The following is a 21,722-nucleotide window of genomic DNA, read 5'->3' as shown; positions in this document are numbered from 1 at the left end:
ACAATGAGATACTACCTTACACCTCTTAGGATGGCTATTATCAATAAGAGAAAAGTGTTAGGGAGGTTGTAGAGAACAAGAAACCTTCACACATGGCTGGTGGGAATGTGAACTGGGACAGCCACTATGGGAAACAGTATAGGGGTTCCTCAAAAAATTAAGAATGGACATGACTGTCTAATCACTATGCTGTGCATATAAAACTAATCCAGAATAATACTGAATGTGAACTGTAATTAAAAAAATTAAGAATTAGAACTACCACATGACCCTGTAATACTTCTTCCAGCTAGCTACCTAAAAAACTTGAAAACATTTATTCAAAAAGATATATGCGTCCTTATGTTCACTGTAGAATTAGACAAGGTAGCCAAGAAATGAAAACAACCTAAGAGTCCTTCAACGGATGACTGGATAAAGAAGTGGTACATATATACAACGGAATACTATTCAGCCATAAGAAAAGATGAACTACTGCTATTCGTGACAACATGGAGGATCTTGAAAGCATCATGCTAAGCAAAGTAAGTCAGATGAAAAGGGCCATATGATTTCATTCACGCGGGATTATAAAACAAAAAGCAATAAACAAACAGAACAAACAAACAAACTCAGAGACAAAGACAACAGAGGGATGATTACCAGAAGGGAAGGGGATAGAGGGAGGATGAAGAGAATAAAGGTGTCAAATATATGGTGACACAGGGACACCTGACTTTGGGTGGTGAGCACACAGTTCAATAAACGAATTATATATAATAGAATTATACACCTGAAAGTCATATAATAATGTTATTAACCAATGTCACCCCAATAAATTTAATTAAAAATTCATGTTCTGGACAAAAGAGAAAAAATAATGTTTAAATACTAAATAAACTTTCATTTAACAAATGACTACAGAATGTTCCAAAACGTGGTGAGAGAGAACAGTAATTTGCTGTTATTTTTCTTTTAAAAAGTCATCTCAAAAGTTATAGAAAGAAGTTTGTCTGCATAAGCAAAAAACTAATCTGTAAGAAAGTACTGTTTTTTAAGTATACTGTCTAACAATGTTACCTTTCATCTTTCAGCCAAATTTTATCCATTTTTTCTTGCCACTTTTCCGGTGGTGCTTCCAACCAAGCATTGAAATACCTAACAATTCCTGGGTGTTCAAGCTTGGCTAAGGCTTTAACTTCTCGCATTACCTTTTCCCGAGCCAGTTCCCTGAAACAGAGGAATAAAAGGAGAAACTGAAGGTTGCTCTGATCTGAAGAAGTAATCATATCCAATAGTGAGAAATAAAATAAAATTCTCCCTAGGATGTAAAATTAGAAACAGATGAATTAGCCTAGCAGCATAATTCTAAAAAGGCAATATTAAGTCCTGTACATGAAAAAAGAAGTATATGTTTAGTATTTTTTTTCAGTTCTAGAATTAAGTGCTACAAGCACATCTATTGCTTCATTGAAAAAAAGGTTTCTTGGCTCACTAAAAATGAAAGACTACAGACCTTTAGAGATTACTGTTTAATGTTCCTTAACGAATGAAAGGATGAATAAGTACAAAGTCAAGTATTCAGAAAACAGAGCTCATTAAGTATCACGGCTCAAGAGGATGGAGAACCACCACCGAATATCTTACTACCAGTTAGGACAGTCCATCAATTAGTGCTCATTTAATCAAGAATATTACAATCCAAAGAGCTTGTCTTAGCATGTTTGTTTAAAGCAAGCCTCAGCTACTGCATATAATGGGCAATGAAGTTTAACGAAAAAACATCTGGATTTGACCTTTTGCTGTGATAGCTTTTCTGATGAATCTAATCTCGTATTTCTACGGATCCTGCTATCACCTGAAACAATGTAAGTACAAGTTAAATCTGCTTCCCTCCCCAAGAGGTGGTCAGCTACTCTCACTTTCCCCCTGTGCTTTGTTGTTACTGTCCCGACACTCTGGAAATCCTGGCATGTTTCTGAATTTGTCAACTTCTAGGTCCAAAGTTACCAAATCCTACCAGCTCGTCCTTTCATTTCCTTACACTCATTCCTTCCTTATCTGTCCCCACTACTGCTGTAGTAATATTCTGTATCTTAAGACTAAACTTTTGCAAAAATAAATCTCCTAACATTCTTTTCTCTGACCGTTTCCTCACATCAGCCATTTGCAAACCACCTCCAGTCACCTTTACTTTGAAGACATCATTCTTCTGTTCAAAGGCCTAACAGCCTACGAAATGAAACCATACTCCTTTGACATGTAAAGTGCTGCAATGTACCTTTTCCATCTTCTCTTCCACACCGCCTCCCAATTCTTACCCTGTGCTTCATCCTCGCCAGAACACTCACTACTCTCTTTACCACCTTTGAGTGCTTGCCTAGAGCCTTAGCTCAGGACCTGTCATGTACTTGGCCATCCCTCTACTACATACCTGTCTATTGAGGGATAGGCTACTCTTGAACACTCAGTGCAGAAGTCACTGCCTCCATAAAGTTTGCCTTCCTTGGCTGCCTTTCAGCTACATCTGTGCTTTTTTCAAGACAAGCTATTTACTTAGGTGAGTCTCAGGTCACAATCTTCCTTGCATTGTAATTATCTGAGTAGCCATACAAAAGCCTCAAATAGTTATAGGATCTTAAGCACAGAAGCCTTTCCTATGTGTTGCCCTGTACATATAAATATTTAAACTACTCAAATCATATACTAAAGAAAGAAATTAGTCCCACAGTACTCAAATCACCCCATCCCTGTGTCCCTATCTGTTGGACAGGACAGTCCAACAATTAGTGCAGATTTAATCAAGAATCCATGCTAAGTGAAATAAATTAGTCAGAGAAAGACAAAGAAATATGACATAATTTCACTTATAAAACAAAACAGAAACAGACTCATAGATACAGAGAAAAGATGGACATCTGTCAGAGGGGAGGGGAGTTGAGGAGCTGGGTAAAAAAGGTGAAGGAATTAAACAAAACAAACAAACAAAAGACAACAACTCATCAACACAGAGAACAGTATGGTGGTTACCAGAGGGAAAGTGGGTTGAGGGAGGAAGAATAAAGGAGGCGGGGGGCGGGGAAATGGTGATGGAAGGAAACTTGACTTTAGGTGGTGAACACACAATATACAGATGATGTATTATAGAACTGCACACCTGAAACCTATATAATTTTATTAACCAATGACACTCCAATAAATTCAGTAAAATTTTTTTGGAAAAGAAAAAGAAATCCATAGGAGTCTTCTACAGTAAGTGGAAAGGAAGGTACTACCAAAAGCTCATCATCTTAGGCATCACACTGTTCTGAGCCAGGAATTCTACTTCTAGGAATCCATCTCAAGGAAACAGATGTGATCAAATATTTATAAAGAAGGTGAACACTGTAAAGTTATTTTTAATTATAACAAACTGCAAACAAATATTTAATAATATAAGAAGACTGCTAAATATAATACAGCACATGTATTAACTGGACTATTATCCAGCTATAAACACTTTCAATGTATTTTAACATTTTAATAAAATAGTCTTAATAACATGGAAAATGCTGAGGATACAATGAAGGAAGCAAGAAATGAAACTATACTGAATTGATAACTCGGTAAATTTATGGCAGAAAAAAAAAAAATTTAAAAAAATACTCTAAAATGCTAACGTGGTTATTACCAGGCAGGAAAGATACAGATAATTTTTGTTTTAATACTTTTCCTTATTTTCCACAATAAATACAGATCGCTTTTAAATGGTGCTATGCATTACAATCTATAGTTACTACAATTCACTATGGGAAAGTTCTGAGTTGTTAAAAATATAGAACAGGAGGATCAAGATGGCGGAGGACTGAGTGGAAGTCACACTGACCTCTTCCCAGGACCAATCTGGAATTACAACTAAATTGTGGAGAAATCACCTGGAACGAACAACTAAACAATAGCAAGAGAGGAGACTTATAACCTCGAAGACAGAAGAATTGACTTTAGCACAATCTAATGGGTAAGGAGTGCAGCACAGACTTGAGAAAGTGTGCAGGGCACCCATGGGTGGCAGCACCAGAAAAATATTGAAACAGCCAATTGGACCCCCCTGAGGAGAGCGGAGTCTACCCAAAAGTGGGGATTTCCAGACTACAGAACCAGAGCCCAAACAGTACACAGAAAACAGCCAGCTGCAAAAAGCGGCAGGGTTGCTCTCTGCCAGAGTCAGGTAACAGGAGATGCAAAGAACTGTTTAAGTGTCCAACACATAAATTTTTATTTGCAGCCACTTACCCTGGACTCTGGCAAATGCAGGGGAGAGTGGGCTAGAGATGCCTGAGGAGAGATTGGGGAAGAAGGCTTTGGGGAGAGAACTGAGAGAGTAGCTGGCGGGATCTCGGTGCTGATTCATCCTCCATGAGGCAGCAGCCATCTTGGTCAGGCAGAGATCACTCCTCCTGAAGGGCACCAGTGTCAAAGAACCCAACAGCCCCACCCCCTGGTGGGATTCTACCCCGCCCTATGTTGTCTAAGCTGTCTGCTGAGAGCAGAGTCGCAACCACAGACAGTAAATCCCTGGCTAAAGGGGGCATAGAGAGGTCTGGAGATGCTTGAGGAGAGACTAGGGACAGAGGCTTTGGGGAGAGAACTGAGAGAGTAGCCAGCAGGATCCTGGTGATGACTCTTCCCCCATAGGGCAGCAGCCACCTGGCTCAGGCAGACCACTCCCCTGAGCAACAGCAGCGTGAGAGGGCATGATAGCCCCGCCCCCAGGAGGGACTCTGCCCTGCCCTGTGGTGTCTAAGCCTGACTGCTGATTGCAGAGTGAATAGATTAACAGCTGAAGGAGACAGCCACAAACAGTAGATTACTGGAAGTCATGAACAGACTGCCTAAGGTCAGACAGGGATGACATCTGACATCGTCAGAGGAAGATCCAGAAAGTGAAAACAGTGGTCTCCAACCATAGAAGTTCATACCACAAAGTCAGAAAATCAAGACAGATCAACTTAAGAAGCAGAAGCAAAAGAGATGAGTTTCACAAACAATGAGAAGACAAAGAAATACCCCCCACTCGAAGGGAAAGGAGGAATCCCCACAAAGAGAAATAAATGAAATAGAGGCAAGTAAACTATCAGATACTGAGTTCCACAACGGTTCTAAGGAAGCTCAATGAGCTCGGTGAGCTCAGAGAGAATTACCAAAAACTACATGGAAACTACAAGCAACTTACTGCAAACTGTATCAGCATGAAAAAGGACACAGAAACTACCAATAAGAGACAAGAGGAAATGAAGAATCCAATATCTGAATTGAAAAACACAGAAGAAGGAATAAAAAGCAGGCTAGATGAAGCGGAGGACCAAACCAGCAAGCAGGATGACAAGGTAGAAAAAAGCTCCCAGAAAGAGCAAGAAAATGAAAAAGACTCAAAAAGAATGAAAAGGCATTCAGGGAAATGCAGGACAACCTGAAACGCAATAATATCTGTATAACAGGGATACCAGAAGGAGAAGAGGAGGAGGAAGGGATAGAGAACCTGTTTGAACAAGTCATGATGGAAAACTTCCCAAATTTGGAGAGAGAAAAAGTCACACAGTCCAGGAAACACAGAGGGTCCCATTCAAGAGAAACCCAATGAGGCCCACTCCAAGACACACCATCATTAAAGTGGCAAATATCAAAGACAAACAGAGAATCATAAAGCAAGCAAGGGAGAAAGAGGTAGTAACATACAAGGGAGCCCCAATATGGCTAGCAGCTGACTTCTCAACAGAAACACTCCAAGTCAGAAGGGAATGGCAAGAAATATTTCAAGGAATGAAAAGCAAAGGTCTGCAACCAAGACTGCTCTACCCAGCAAGGCTCTCAACACAAATGGAAGGTGAAATAGGAGTTTCCCAGACAAAAGAAGGCTAAAAGAATACACCTCCACCAAACCAGCACTGCAAAATATGCTAAAGGGACTGCTTTAAGATGAAGAAAAAGTTTCTATGAATACCTAGTTCCTTTCACAGTTGCCAATACTTGATATTACCGATATTTTTAATACTCATTAATCTGATTGTGATGATGTTATTTAATTGTTCCTTTAGTATTTGTTGAAACTAAACCTGTTTTTGTATATTCCTGGCCTATTTCCATTATTTTTAAAAAAGCTTTAAATGACTTTTTTGGTATTCTTTATCCATTTATTGATTAAAGGTTTGTAGAACTTTTTTCCCTAAAAAAGACAAACAAACAAAACCCTATTAACCATGTTTTAGATGTGTTGCAAATACTTTTCTGTTCTATTCCTTGTCCTTTAACATTTTTTATATGTATATCACTATATAGTTAAATGTTTAATATAGTCATATTGTCAATATTTACTTCATAGCTTCTGGGGTTGAATATTTACTTCAGGTCATGAAAACTATTAGCTCTATTTTCTTCTAAAACTCCACCGATTCTACATATTGATTTTTAACTCATCTGAATATTTCTTGTATAATGTGTGAAATAGGACTCTATATTTGTTTTATGTCAAGTAACAGTGGTCCGTGCACCTTACTTGCTGAATAAGCCTTATTTTACCCAGTGATTTGAATTATCAACTTAATCATATATTATATTGTTAGACAGATATATATGTTTGTCTCTAGAATGCTCATTATACTTCATTGATCTACTTGATTATTTCTGTGCAGGTGTCATGTTGGTTTAATTACTGGTTTTAATAAGTAATTAAATGGTTTTAATTTTTTTAATATTTTATAATTAACTTTGACATTAAAAAAATAATCTGCATTTAAGAAAGAAAGAAAGAAAGAGAGTGAGAGAGAGAGTGAGAGAGAGAGAGAGAGAACTCATGGATGGAACTGGAGAATATTAAGCTCAGTGAAATAAGCCAGTTGATGAAAGACAAATACCATATGATCTCACCTATAAGTGGACTCCATTCAACAAAATAAACTGACAAACAAAATAAACCACAGGCATGGAAACACGGAACCGACTGAAAGTGACCAGAGGGGATGTGGAAAAAGGACAATAGTGGAAAGAAGGGGAAGGGACTAGACAAAGAACATGTATGAATGACACATGGACATGGACAACAGAGTGGGCATTGACTGTGGGAGTGGGGGGTGGGGGTGGGGTGGGTGGAGGGGATAAAGGGCTAAAAATTGAGACAATTGTAATAGAATAAACATGATTTATAAATTAAAAATTAAAAAATATATAGAACAAGGGCACATTTTTTAAAAGTAGATTCAGAGCAACCAAAGTAGATCACATCTTGTAGACATCTGATTATCTGGTAGCACTTAGCACGTAAGATTCAGAAGGTCAGAAACTGTTCTCTATAGTCTCTTTGGAGTATAGTAAGAAGGACATATTGCCTATGAGATTAGACTATACAGTGCTAACTCTAAGTTTACTAAAAGTACCATTCCTTACCTGTTGGGGAGACGGATTCTCTTGATAGCATAATTGCAGTCATCTACTTTGTTTCTAGCTTCAAAGACAACTCCAAACCCACCACGACCCATGCACTGAATTGGCTCAAAATCTGTTAGATATCTAAAAAGAAAATTAATTAATTAGAGTTTTAAATTTTGTAGTATGTAGTAATCAGTTCAGTCTCATTTTATGACACATAAAATACATAAATTCAGCAAGTCTCATAGAACTTATTTTAATAAAGCATGTAAATTTAACTAAGCATTCTTTGTTTTGTTTATATAAACAGCACATTCTAATTTTTTCACTAGAAAATTTATTAAATATACAAAAGCTTCTGCTTTATTGAGAATCACTTTTTTTATTGTATTGTTTTTTCCATTGCCATTTAATCCCCTTACACCCCCTACCTCAGCAATGACATTGGGAACCACTTGTTCTTAAAGCTACTGTACTACTGTTCTGTCCTGTCCAATACTTTCCATTATCTACCAAAATATTATATCCTTAATTCTCTAACCTCTTACCTTCTTGGAATTCTGTACTTAATTTAAAAATGTACTTGAATATTATGTCAATGCCTCTAACTTTTATGGAACAAATCTGATCAATCCTATTATAATTAGGTACTTTTCAGGTCAAAAATCGCTCTAGCAACCAAAGCTATCTGAACCTGGCTGAGTTGCCTCATGAGTCAGTATGCTCATATCCAAAGGTATTCAGACAGAAGCTAACTCAGCATGTGCCATTTACAGATGGACCTACACATTGTAGCCATTTCCCCCTTTAGTACCTGACCTCACAACCAACTTGTACCAGGCTCTCTCACAGTTTAGGGCTCTGCCTCTGCTATTTCCTCTAGGGAATGGCCTACTTCTTTGTATTTAATGAAACTATTCTTCCTGCATTCTGCTCATCTCACTACTTCCATAAGCCCTTCCTAGACCCCCATCTTAATGTTCTCATAGCACTCTGCATACAGTTCTTTGAACTATTTAAACTTAATCGCAATATTTTGTAGTTATATGCATACAGCTCATTCTCCCCACTGCCACTGAACTGTGGGGGCCTTCAATACAGCAACACATTCTTATTATTCCTTGTATTTTCACAGCCTGGGCTTACCTGGCAAACTGAAGGTCTAACAAGTATTAGTGAAGGATACATGAATTAATAAGTGAATGAATGAATACATGCATGATACTGTGGAAGTTTTCTTCCAGCCTTATGGGAGAAGAGTTGAATTAGATTATCTTTGATGTCCCTTATAAGGCTAAATCTATTCATTTATGATTTGCACACTCCTGCTAATTTAACAGTTGGCTCAGCTGGTTAGAAAGTAGAGTAAGGAGGAGAAGCAATAGATCCCAACCCTCCATGGACTAATTACCTTCACAGAGAATGAAGAGTAATAATCTGTACCCCTAAAAATAGTCAGTCAAGGTACAAATCCATCTCCCCAGCTTCAAAAGCCCATGAAGTTCATGTACTACTCCTGGGGGACCAAGAATTACCTTCCTATATTAAAGAAAACATCTATATAAAAATGGATATATCTTTTGAAAAGAGAAACATCTTTAACATGCTTATAGGCTCTATAAATATATGTATCACCTTGCCTAAGGTCACAACTGATAAACGACAAAGTTGAGACTGGGACTCATGACTACTTCCAGATCTCATACTCTTAATAATGCCAAGAATATAGTAGGTATACATTAGGTTTTATTATAGAGCTCCTCCATTTTAAAAGCTAGCTGCTGTACTTTTGAAAATGAATAAAGTTAAAGGAACATTAAGTCATTTAATTTTAGAGTACACTATTCTAAATTTCTTCACAACAGCTTTACAAATAAATATATACACATATATATTTACTTATCACACCCCATTCTTCCTCTCCCTCCCATCTCCAGCTTACTTACTTATGATTTAAAGTTCAGTTAAAATGTGACTTATTTATGATGTCCTCTTGAATAATCACAACCGGGGTTAGTCACTTCATTTATTGCTTTTTCTAGTATTTTTATGTTTTACCCAGTATTATCTTCCCCCATAGGCGTTAAGTTCCTCCATAATAAGCCCAGTCTTTCTATTTCTCCCAAAGCCTGAAATACTGTCCTGCACACTGTTGTTCAGAGTAAACGTTGAACAAACAATGCATGCCTTTTACAGCAGATTACCCACAGGAAGTTGTGTGCTCTCTTGTTCTCTCCCTACTCTTTCTCACTGACTGCTGGTACTGCTGGCCACAGACACATTAGTTAGCATCTTCAGTAGCAAGGGTCTTAAAGCCCTTACCACTTGTTAGTCACCTAAGTAAATTTTGCTTTGAGAAACTAGTAGTTAAATTGATTACAACAAGTGCTCAATTTTTGATACTATAGTATCAAGGTAGCTTAAATTAAGCCCACAGATAATCAAATAGCACACATTTTAGCTGTCATTTTCAATCTTTTCTGTCATAAACCACTACCCTAGTTAGTACAGTAAGGTTCTATATCTTTTCCTTGTCCCCATTAAACTACAGCACTAAGTATATCATTACAAAGGGAAAAAATAGTGATACTCCATGTAATATGAAAAATGAATCAGCACCATTTCCTGTACCAGAAGCATCAAATATGCATGTGTAACAGATTGCTCAGAGGCTCTAATTTTATTTATTTATTTATTTATTTTTAGAGATAGGGGAAGGGAAGGAAAAAGAGAGGGAGAAAAGCATTGATGTGAGAGAGAAACATCTATTGGCTGCTTCTCAAATGTGCCCCAGCCAGGGACTGAAACCGTGATCCAGGCATGTGCCCCGACAGTGAATCGAACCAGTTACCTTTTTCACTCTGTGGGATGCTGCCCAACCAACTGAGCAATACCAGTCAGGGCCAGAACCTCTACTTCTATTTTATTTTCAAATTATTGAAATTGACTACTTTTTAGGCAATCCACTTACCACTTCTGCTTTTAAAAATGATCTATTCTACTGGCATATTTCCCCAAGCTATTTCTAACTCTAGACAGAATAAAAATGAAATAAATGAGGATTAAGTCACATATGGAGATTTCATAGTCTAATAAAACAATAATTATTATTTAGTATTATTAATGCTGAGCCCAGTACACGGTAGACCCTCAACAATTAAATTATCTGAAAAAAACTTAAAATTTGGTGACATTCTAAAACTTCTGTAACACTATTTCTACTCATTTTAGGGTACATACACTTTGAATAAGTTTAAGTTACTTGAGGGTTAAGTATATGTTTTATTTACTTAGATAGTCATACATTAAAAAAACAGTTAAACAAGATCTTATTCTAGAGGCCATTTCTTCTTTGATCTAACAGTCACCACCAGAAGCTACAGTACACATACATATTTTATGACAAGACTCTTACCGTGATATATATCCAGAATTTTTTATGTCATTCCAGTTACTGTCAGTAGCTTCTCCACTTACAGCATCATATTTATTTTCAGTTTGACATTGCGTTTCAGATTCTTTCCTTTGCTGGTAAGATGGAGGAAAAAAAATCACTATCAGTACAAAGATGAATGAAAGTTAACAATCTCAGGCTATAAAATAACATTGAAAAATAAATAATATTGAGAAAAATAAAAGCATTATAAAAACACAGAATACCGCATCACTCTTGTGAAATGGAAGGGGAATGACAGTGGGAGCCAGAATGCTACACATTGAGGAGAAATGAGAGTTAAGGAAGTGGAAATGGCCTATGGGCAACAATGAGTTTACAGTAAAACTTATGTAAATATACCCCTCACCCCCTGCTGCTAAGACTTACAATTAGTTTTCTAAACTCCCAACACTTTGAAATAAATCAGATTCTAAAATATGTCTTACTCTGTGAGGATGAGGTTGGAAAAGTCTGCACACAATAAAAGTTGTTGCTATGATACAAAACAGAATAGTTACAGCTATTTCCTTCCACCAATGTAAGAGGAGAACAGGGTCCTTTTTGCGGACATTCTTGTTATAATTTGGGTTGTCGAGAAATCTCACTGTGATCTGTGTGTTCCTTGTACTCCGTTTGCTCCTTTCCCTCCGGTAATATGGTAGATAATAACCATTATCTTGAAATACAAACATTAAAGGTTGTTTTAATTTTTTAAAAGATAAACCAAAGTAGATATATCTTTAATTACTAAAAATTATTAATTTTTCTATGACTTAAACATTAATTCCTTTTGTAAAAGTTTCATCTCTTCTTTAACACGTTTAATAGCCTCATTTACCCAACCTTTTCTTTTTTACTATGCAAATATATTTTCCTTGTATATATATATATATATCCCATAAGCATCATAAATATTCTTTACTGAGTGGTGATTGCTGGAGAGAAGGGGGTGAGTGGAGGTAGAAGAGAGTGTGGGGGGGATAAGATAATGGAAAAAATACAATAAAAAAAATGAACTATTAAAAAATAAATTTTCTTTACACTGAATAATAAGACTAAAAAAAATGTAAGGGCCAACCCACTTATTACTTCATTAATAATTAAATCCTTTAAATGAAAGAATTAGACAGTACTTAAAGGATTTAAATTTTACTTTCATTTAGCATCAATCAAAAGCCAAATTTTACCATGAATCATTCTTCACAGGCTGAAAGGAAAGCACTTCAATCACATTGCTTGGCCCATTCCACTCTAAGTGAGTTTGTCCTACAAAGGGGACTTTTTTTGTTTTCTGTATTGTATTATGTGGGCAGATAACACAGTTCTCTCATACCTGGAGTTTTAATCAAATCAGATAAAGACTGCTGCTTCTAGTTCACAGTCCTCTGGTTTTTGTTTGTTTTTTTAAATCAATTTAAATTCTACAACCATTTCCCATCCTAGTACCTAAGATAACTAATGAGGAATCTATGTTTTTGTCTAAAGCAAATTTGAGGACTCATTTTTTAATATTGACCTGTTAAAGGGCTTTTGTATCTTAACATATCCCAACTTTAAATACATGCTAATGTATTTCATGCCAGAGTTCACCTATTCTTGACTTTTGCAATAATTCCATTGTCTGCAAACAAAATTAAAATATCTCGCTTTATAGTATTTTCACATAGCCCTATAGAAACACTTGTTTCTTCATTATGCAGACTGATTTTATATGGGCTACATTGTATTGGCTGATAATTTTTAAAAAACTAATAAGAACTAATGCTTATTGAATACATATTTGCCAGGCATGGTATTAAGACTGTAGATATTATCTCAGACCTCACAACAATCCCCCCAAAAAAGATATGAAGATTGCAATACTTGTTTTACAGAGGAGACATAATAAAGTTAGATGCCCAACCCAGCATGTGGCAAACTGGATTTTGAAGCCTGGCAACCTGACTTTTCGCACTCACACTTCAGCCACCATTCACAATATTGCCTTCTATGGTATTTTATTTTTCTACCCCCCCAATTGACTACTTTCCATTTAAATTATATTAATTAATTTCAAGTTAATCTATAACATAAGTAAAAAATAAAACAGCATTTTCAACCCAAGAATAATCACATTTACCATATGGATACTGCAAGATTGAAAGCGCGCCATTGCTGTACTCTTCATGAGAAAACTTATCATTACTAAGACATTTGTCAAATTCATCAGACCCTACCAAGATAGGAGTTCTGGAAGGCGAATCTAAAAGAAAATGTAGAAGATTAACCACTATGACTTTTATGAAAACATATGTACCTCATTCATTCAAAAAACATATGCAACCACAGTCAAGTTCAAGCATGTAAGTCAAACAAAAGGCTCAAGGTTATTTCCCTTGAAAAGCAGTCTGACAGAGGCAATAAATCCTTTAAACAAGTAATTAAAAATTGATAAAAAATATATACAAGGTACAAAAAGATAACTGAAGAAAATAGGTGGTCTAGACTTTGATTTCAGTTCATTAAGTGTTTTAAAGACTATGATGTGACAAGATCATTTTCCATAAATATTCTTGATATAAGTAGGTTAAGCACTGATACTTAGGCATGATTAATAAATGGTTAAGAATTTTACTAAGTCATACAGAGAAATATTTGATTAACTTTGAGCTCTAGCAAAGCAACTATTTCAATGAAATCATATTCTAAATGATAATTAAAATTCATTAACATTTGAAATACCTTCCTAGTTCTTCAGAAAATATAGAGAATAGTTGTGATCTCTGTGATAGTTAAAACTAGGGCAAAGACACTAATGATTAGGCCTCTGAACATGTTAATAAACTTTATAAAAGTTTTCAATTCACTTACGAATTAAGGGTTTCCATTTGATTGTTGGCAAAGGAATAACTGCATTTTCATTATTAACAGATTCCAAGGCCTTGGGGCTTGTAGGAAACTTTTCTGAAATTCTGACTGATGATTGAAGATACAGCTGGCCTCTGTACATTCCTGAATCAACCAAGACATCATCAGTTATGTTTAGAATCAAGGACCAATAATTTTTTTTCAAAGAAATTAATTTTGATTTAGTAATATTAGATTAATTCCAGTTACTTTCATGTGTTATACAGCTCTTTTCAAAGAAGAACCATGCCAGAGGCACTCAGACTGCCCAATGGCTAAACAAAAATATGACAGGAAAGTTACATCCAAGGTCCATACGATGTTTCTCAACTGAATAAAAATTTTCAGTAACTACTAGAAAACACATCCAGTAGGAAAATTCAAAGAAAAGAAGTCAGTGTACTCTTATGAGACTAATAACTTAGATGAGGTAACATTCTCCTTAAGGAAACCTAAACACCTGTAATTCCAGAGATATTGTTAATAATTCAGTTAAATATTGTCATAACACACGTATGACATGTTAATCTTTCAAATTCTTGCATTTCGTTGAGAATGAATGGTGGCAAGCACACTGATTAAGTTTTAAAACTTAAAGAAGTTTATGAGGATCTGACCATCCAAACTAGTTCAAATAATTATATTAAAAGTTTTACAAAAGTTATTAAAAGACTTTGATTGCCCAGAAGCACTCCAAAATTTTATTTTTATTTTTCAAATAAGTTGTATAGATGCACAGAAAAAAAATAACCTAATCTTTAAGGGAAGAGCAAATTGCAAGTACAAATACAAATGTAGAAAGTTTTATACTTGAGGATATATCTATAATTTGAAATCATCTGTGTACATGTATAATGGCAACATTTCTAAGCCTTTCTAATATAGGTCTCAGAGGGGAAAAAAAACTATAGTAATTAAGTTTCAGAATTGGATAAATGAAACAAAATAGCAGGAATGGAAATCAAGGTATAAATCCAGGGCAACCTAGGGCATAGAATGTATTTAGGTATTAAAACTACAATAGGCACATCTTAAGTAGAAGGAACAATGTAGGAATCAAATCTAGATGTCAAATTGTGCTATCCTTAGAAAAGAGACTCTTACCCAAGTAAAAGCTGTTTTCTGTGGCTCCTCGGGCAGCTTCTACAATGTCTTCTTCCTCTTCTAAAACTTCATCATTAGATGCATAACTATTATCGTCAAAAAGACTGATGGGAATGACTTTGCCACCCTTAACCAACCAAGCAGATGCAATGGGAGTACAAAACTAAACGGAAGTGGAAAAAAAAGTCTAAATAATTTCAAGCAGTATTTATGTATTCTAACTTCTAAAACACCACTTAAAATCATAAATTGCTTTTGAAATTTTTACTTTTCCAGACTCATTGAAGTACAACTGACATAAATGTATATATTTATGATGCAAAATGTGGTATTTTTATATATGTATACTTTGTGAATGATTAGCACAATCAAGCTAATTAACACATCCATCACTTCACAGAGTTATTTTGTGATTTTGTATGTGTGTGGTAAGAACCTTTAAGATTTACTCTCTCCATTTCACAATGTACATGTATATCAAATCACCATGATGTACAAACCAAATATATACAGTTTTTCCTTGTCAATTATACCTCAATAAAGCAGGAAACTTTTTTTTAAAGATCTATTCTCTTGGCAAATTTCAAGTACACAATATAGAATTATTAACTACACTCATAATCATGGTGTACATTATATCTCCAGAATTTAGTCATCCTGTGTAACTGAAAATTTATACCCTTGACCAACATCTCCCCATTTCTCCTTCCCCCTAATCTCTGACAAACACCATTCCACTCTCTGCTTCTTTGAGTTCAACATTTTTGGAGTCCGCATATAGGTGAGATGATGTATATTTAATTTTGTGTCTGGCTCATATCAGCATCCTCCAGGTTCATCAATATTGTTGGAAATGACAGGATTCCCTTTTTTAAGGCTGAGTAATTCCATTATGTGTATATATACATGTATATGTGTATATATTGAGAGATATATATCTATATATATACGTATATCACATTTTCTTTATCCATTCATCCATTTAGGAACACTTACTGATTCTATACCTTGGCTACTGTGAATAATGCTATACTGAAAATGGTAGTACAAATCTCTCTTCAAGATACTGATTTCACTTCCTTTGGATATGTATGCAGAAGTGGGACTGCTGGATCATATGGAAGGTCTATTTTTAATTTTTTGAGAAACTTCCAAACTGTTTTCCATAGTGACTGTGCCAATTTGCATTCCCGCTAGCAGTGTACAAAGATATACTGTTGTACACTGTTCACCAACATCCTCACAATCACCTTTTTTTCTTTCCCAAAATAGCCATTTTAACAGTTATAAAACCACAAATTTCTTAAAGCATAGAGAACAAGTTAAAAACTCAAAATGGCAGTTATTTCCTGCTTCCCAGTATGTTTGGTCAAACTGAGAAAGGAAGAAAACAGTTCATAAATTCTCAATGGTTTTAGGTACCTGATATTCCCATTCCAGATGTCCTCCCTTCTTACTAAAAGCCATAACCTTCCAATCAGCAACTGAAACTTTTATCACTGTGTCCACAAGGGCAGCTTCTTGTTCTTCCACATCTGAAATAATTTCAGACTCTTTGTTCCAACTGGGTTTTAAGGTGCTTTCAATAAATCCAGCTCTAGTTTCCATGTCTGGTATATACCGAAGTTCAAAGTGGCCAACACTGAAATTCCACCTTAAATTTAAAAAGGCATGTTTTAGAAATTTACACTTGATAAAAGGGGGCCAAATAAAGAACTTTTCTAGAGTAAAAAAAAAACCAAACAAACAAGCATTAAAATCTTGTGATGAGAAAAACTCCACAAATCTGTAAAGAAGCATTGCTAATTTAGGCCACAAGAGGGCGTAACTTTGTCCTGACCCTTTGGAAACAAGGGTACTGAAAGTTGTGATCTAACATTAGCTGTGGAACAGATTTTCTCTCAAAAATTGTTTGTATTTCCAAACCAGAAAGTTTTTTTCTTCAAAACACATCAAAGTCATCTTAAAATGAGGTAGCATGCAGGTGGCCTTACTTCTTAATTAAAGCCTCAGCATATTTCACTGAAGTGCAGAGAAATTAATGTCTGCCAGTAAACCAATGTAAAAGACAAGATGAACACATCAATTTTAAATTTATGTGAAAACATGTCCTGAAGGGCAATGTGACACAGTATGTATACCAAGCCTCACATACCACCTTACCTCCAATCTCTACTTACTGAGATCTGGCAAGTCCCTTAATCTTTACTCAGTTTCAGTATTCTTATTCATAGTGACAATAACAACATTTCCTCTATAATTAACATACAGAAAAATCACTTAACTATTAACAGTATAATATCTTGTCACTTAGACATAAAATGACCTTAAAATTACAACATCTATTAAAACACACACACACATACACACACACTTTTAAGGAATATGGATCTTAGACACCAGATTCTTCCTCTCAAAGGAACTGAATTTTGGTAACTCAAAATTCTAATTAATTTGAACATCTGTTCCTTTAGTGGCTGAGCACCCAGCAAGCACTCAAACATTAAAACAAACACAAAATTGTATCAGGATAAAAAGAAGTTAGGCTTTCAGCAGATATAAAGTCCTACTTACAGTCCAATAAATGTAGAAAAAATGCATTCTTAACTGAGTTTGAGAAAATTTTCGGTAAAGGAAAATTAATTATATTGCATCATATAAAACTAAATTTGAAAGTCTGGTTCACTTTCCAAACACAAAGATGAGCTATAACATTATTTTTACTACAAAGGCAATTTAAAAATTAAATATTAGGATTTAAAAATATCACACATGTATGTGATTTAAGAACAGCATATCTTATCCAACTATGTCATTTTAATCATATATTTAAATATAAAAATTACATTAAAATTCATTATTTGAAAAAAATAAATTTGACCAAATAAATGATATATTCATACTTAAAGAAAATACTTATAAGGAACCAGAATAGTTCAGAAAATCTGCAAAGAAAAATCTGATTAATTTTGATTTTGGTGTAGTTCTACATAATATTAGCAACAACATTATCTGAATACACACGTCTCATTGCCACTACGAGGCCCGACAGCTCTAACTGTTTTCTGGGTACGTTGCAGAAGCAGGATGTCTTCTTGTTCCATTTCATCATTATCCCATCGGCGACAACCCAAAGCTGAACAGATGTACCTCACCTGAAAAGACATATAAAATTAGTTTTAAAAAAAGTTACAGGAGACCAGAGCCATTAAAAGAATCTTTAATTTACTTTTTTAAAAAAATGAAAAATGTGTAAGAAGTGCCCAACTATTAAGAAGCAAGTTAGATGACCAACTCCTAAAATGAGTTATTTAGAATCATAAAAGTAGCTATGAATATTTCAGGGAATGATTTTAAGGATTTAGATAATTTTAGTCTTACCTTGAACATTTTCATGGAATACACAAAAAGAAATGGATAACCAGTTCTTCTATATTAACAATATCATTAATAAAATTTCAAATACATTTAAAAAATCAATCTCAGAGTTGCCATATAACAGAAACAGGTTTTTGAAAATTTGAACCTTTTCTAATAGCTACAGTATTTCAAAGTACCTCCTTCAAATCTTTATTAAAATAAAAAGGAAGACTCTTAGTATGACCCAAACTAAAATCTTCACAGAAGGAAGTGTAGCTGCTGGAGTATCAGACTTTTACAGAAGTCGATCAAATCAGAGAACCAGGGGAGTTGGTTCGATCGCAGTGTTTATAACAGATGAGAACACTGAAGTAAACAGGGAATGCAAGGACTCACTGCAATGCAGAAGCAGGTGGTAGAGAAGGAGAAAAGCATCTGCAACAAGGGCTATGAGTCCAGCACTTAGATAGGGAATCATTAAAGTTTGAAAAACTCAAAGGTCAAAAGATAATTTTTCTATTCTTTGTTTCAGTCTTAAGTCTATGTATAAAATATTCACACATCAAGGTGTTAAGGAATTTTAAAAAGTTTTACCTTTCTTAAAAAGATGTTTTTAATTAGTTATTCCTCATAACGGATTTTTATTACAATACCCAATCTCATATGCTGATTATGATCACATCCTAAGAGCTAATATGGACAAAGTTTAGGTCTTAACAGCATGACTTTATCAGACAGATCAAGTCAAATCTGACCTTGGAAGTTTCAGAACCTTTTAAAGTCTTAGTTTTCTCATCTTTAATGTGCTTACAAACTTTCTTCTTGGATCCTCTTATTATTGGATCAAACTAGATAAAGAATAAGTGGTATAATTATTCTTATTGTGATTGCTAATGATCTTTAGAGGTTTCCTCATCTGCTTAAATGGAAACAAAAATATGTAACCCTTAGGAATACTGTGAGGGTTTCAAAATAATATACAATAAATGCATCTGACACCCAGTTGAACATACTATCTTCTTCCTGTTATCCTGGCTCTGCTATTCATTCTTTTATCTTGGATAAATTTAGTTTCTCTTAGTAATATTTTCCCCTTTCTACTTTATAGTTTTTTTAAAAACAAATGGTATCTTTGGGGGAAAATTTTAATAAATTTTAATAAATTACTGGTATAAAAACCAGTAATAGTATACTTTAAGAAATTACTTCTTCTATCCCTATTGATTCTGATTTCTCCCCAAATAAATTAGACATTTTCACTTACCTTTCCACTATATGCACTGAGTCCATATGTAGTGAGAGACTTTCCTCCAACCAAAACAACATCATCTCCAAATTTATAAGAAGATTCAAGAAGTGATTCAACTGTGAAAGGAACTGTTTCCATGTTCTCACGGTCTCGGTCCCACTGGAAGAGGTCTCCATCCAAGGAAGGAATGATTACCTTATTCCCCAAAACCTAAAATAAAAGCTACCTTTTAAAAGTCTCTTTGCTGTAAGAGGAATAACAGGAGCTGAGGTCTTGAGCCTGATGTACTCTAGCCTCTTCTCAGCAGCACAGCTCATCAACCCAAAGCAATTTAAAGGAACTGCCAATCTCTCCAGGGGCCTACATGAAGTTTTCCATGGGGATTTTTCTCAAACTCTGTTTGCCAGGGGTGTCCCATAGTGATAAGTGAGTTACCAAGAGTTTTGTGATCAAATGAGTTCAAGAAGAGGTTACTGCAGGGGTTCTTAATAGTGATCAACATGCTAACATACAAAATTATTTTCCAGTGAAGTGAGAGCAAATGCAGTATTTCCCAGGCCTATTGTATCCAGGCCAATTATTGTCATAGGCTTGGATCCAAGAAACACAGGTTGATCCACGCAATATCCCATCCTTTCTTGTATTTTCTTTCTCAAGTATACTATGTGCTAGCACCCTAGTAACCAAGCTTACTGATTGTATGCTCAGTTGCCCTTCCCCAATGTTTACTGAGGGCCTATTATGTGCTTAGGATAGGCCAATGAGCAAAATAAATAATAATAAAAATAATCATTCCCATTCTGGAGCTCAAACTCTGGTGTCAGCAAACAACACTATGAATATTTATAGGGTATGTTGGGTGATAAATGCCAGAGGGAAAAAAATAGAACAAGATAAAGGGAACTGGAAAATGTGCATGTGGGAGGAGACTCTCACTAAGGAGTTCAGGGTAGATGCTGCTAAGAACCTAATATTTAAGCACAACCTAAACATGAGTTAACTATGCTTATTCTGGGGGCACACCCTCTACCAAGGCCTTAAGGTGTAAGTGTGCACACATCACAGAGGAAGGGAACAGGCTATCGAGGCAAGGGTGGAGGAAAGGAAAGGAAAGGAAGTTAGAAGGTCCGAGAAGATGATGATAGTTGATGCACTGAAGGTGATGAAGGTGGTCAGATTTAGAGAGAGTATAACTGAAGGTAAGGCCAACAGGATTTCATGGTGGATTCCTGTATGGAATGAGCAAAAGAAAAAGAGTTCAGCCTGAGGTCTAAAGGTTTTGGCCAAGAATATCTTGTTTCTTGAGAAAGAGTTCTTAGCACATGCCTTGGTGACATGGATCCTTTGGCATTTAAAATACATATACAATCTGATATACTTCAGCTAATGACAAAACTATTTTCCTGATCTAGGCTCAGAACTTTGGAAAAAGGGAATAGGAAAGAAGAATGAGTTTAAAAAACAAAAAATAAGATGCAAACAAATGCTGGTCTTAACTTTTTTTTAAAACATTTCATTATGTACTTCTTCATTTCTTACCCAGAAGAATTCTTTATTTAAAGGGATACTTACTTAAAAACTCCCACACAGCTGGTAAGAGTTCTAAGTTGGTGCCCAGCTCACATACCCTCCCCTTACCCCAGCTTTGCCCCACATCACTTGGGGTTCTGGAGGAGAGGTTGAAAACCACTATTTTAATCTCCTCCCTCCATCCCTCCCTCGCTCCCTCTCTCCTTTTCTCCCTCCCTCCCTCCCTCTTTCCCTACCTCCCTTCCTTTTTCTCTTTCTTTCATTTTCTAGTTCCAATCTTTATGTTTTCTGGTTGAACTATTATAATAGCCTCTTTACACCTCTTACATGTAAATTGCCTCATTCTAATTTAATTTCCCATTGTCTTACAGACTGATCTCTGGAGCGAGAGTTAGGCTTGTTATGACATTATTCAAAAACCTCCAAAGCTCTCTGTTATCTTCTTAGTAAAGTCTCCAAATCCTAAGTCTGACATTCAGAAGTCCTCTAACCATGACCTCAAACAACCTTCTCCACCTGAGCTTTACTCTTTCCCACATGGGCAGGTATCAGGCATCATTACTTAAACACACTACTTACCATTACTTTTATTGTTCAGTTATTGACAACTGTTAACATATGAGCAATTTCTTCTCCCTGGAGCACCCCCCTTTACCAACACTGCCCACTGAAATTCTATTTTGACATCAAACTAGCATCAGTTATGTCTGCTTTAAAATCCAAGAAAATGTTGGCAGTGCCAAACCTGGTGACAAAAATCCTCCCAGTCCTTAATAC

General features: G+C 35.5%; 1 protein-coding gene across 1 annotated transcript in view; it reads right to left on the bottom strand.

Annotated features, from left to right (window-relative positions):
* The window catches only part of EIF2AK3 (eukaryotic translation initiation factor 2 alpha kinase 3), an 86,355-nt gene that overhangs the window by 29,498 nt on the left and 35,135 nt on the right, over nucleotides 1-21,722 (bottom strand). Inside the window, 10 exon segments of the mRNA XM_054591994.1 lie at nucleotides 1,060-1,209; nucleotides 7,399-7,521; nucleotides 10,796-10,908; nucleotides 11,263-11,492; nucleotides 12,936-13,058; nucleotides 13,667-13,807; nucleotides 14,807-14,969; nucleotides 16,229-16,460; nucleotides 17,831-17,961; nucleotides 19,431-19,625. Coding sequence (XP_054447969.1) covers nucleotides 1,060-1,209; nucleotides 7,399-7,521; nucleotides 10,796-10,908; nucleotides 11,263-11,492; nucleotides 12,936-13,058; nucleotides 13,667-13,807; nucleotides 14,807-14,969; nucleotides 16,229-16,460; nucleotides 17,831-17,961; nucleotides 19,431-19,625 — 1,601 coding nt within the window.

The sequence above is a fragment of the Pteronotus mesoamericanus genome, unplaced genomic scaffold (genome assembly GCF_021234165.1).
Source record: "Pteronotus mesoamericanus isolate MK-2021 breed Mesoamerican mustached bat unplaced genomic scaffold, CSHL_Meso_final scaffold_31, whole genome shotgun sequence".
NCBI classification, from domain to species: Eukaryota; Metazoa; Chordata; class Mammalia; order Chiroptera; family Mormoopidae; genus Pteronotus; species Pteronotus mesoamericanus.
This window is presented reverse-complemented; position numbering and strand designations above follow the sequence as displayed.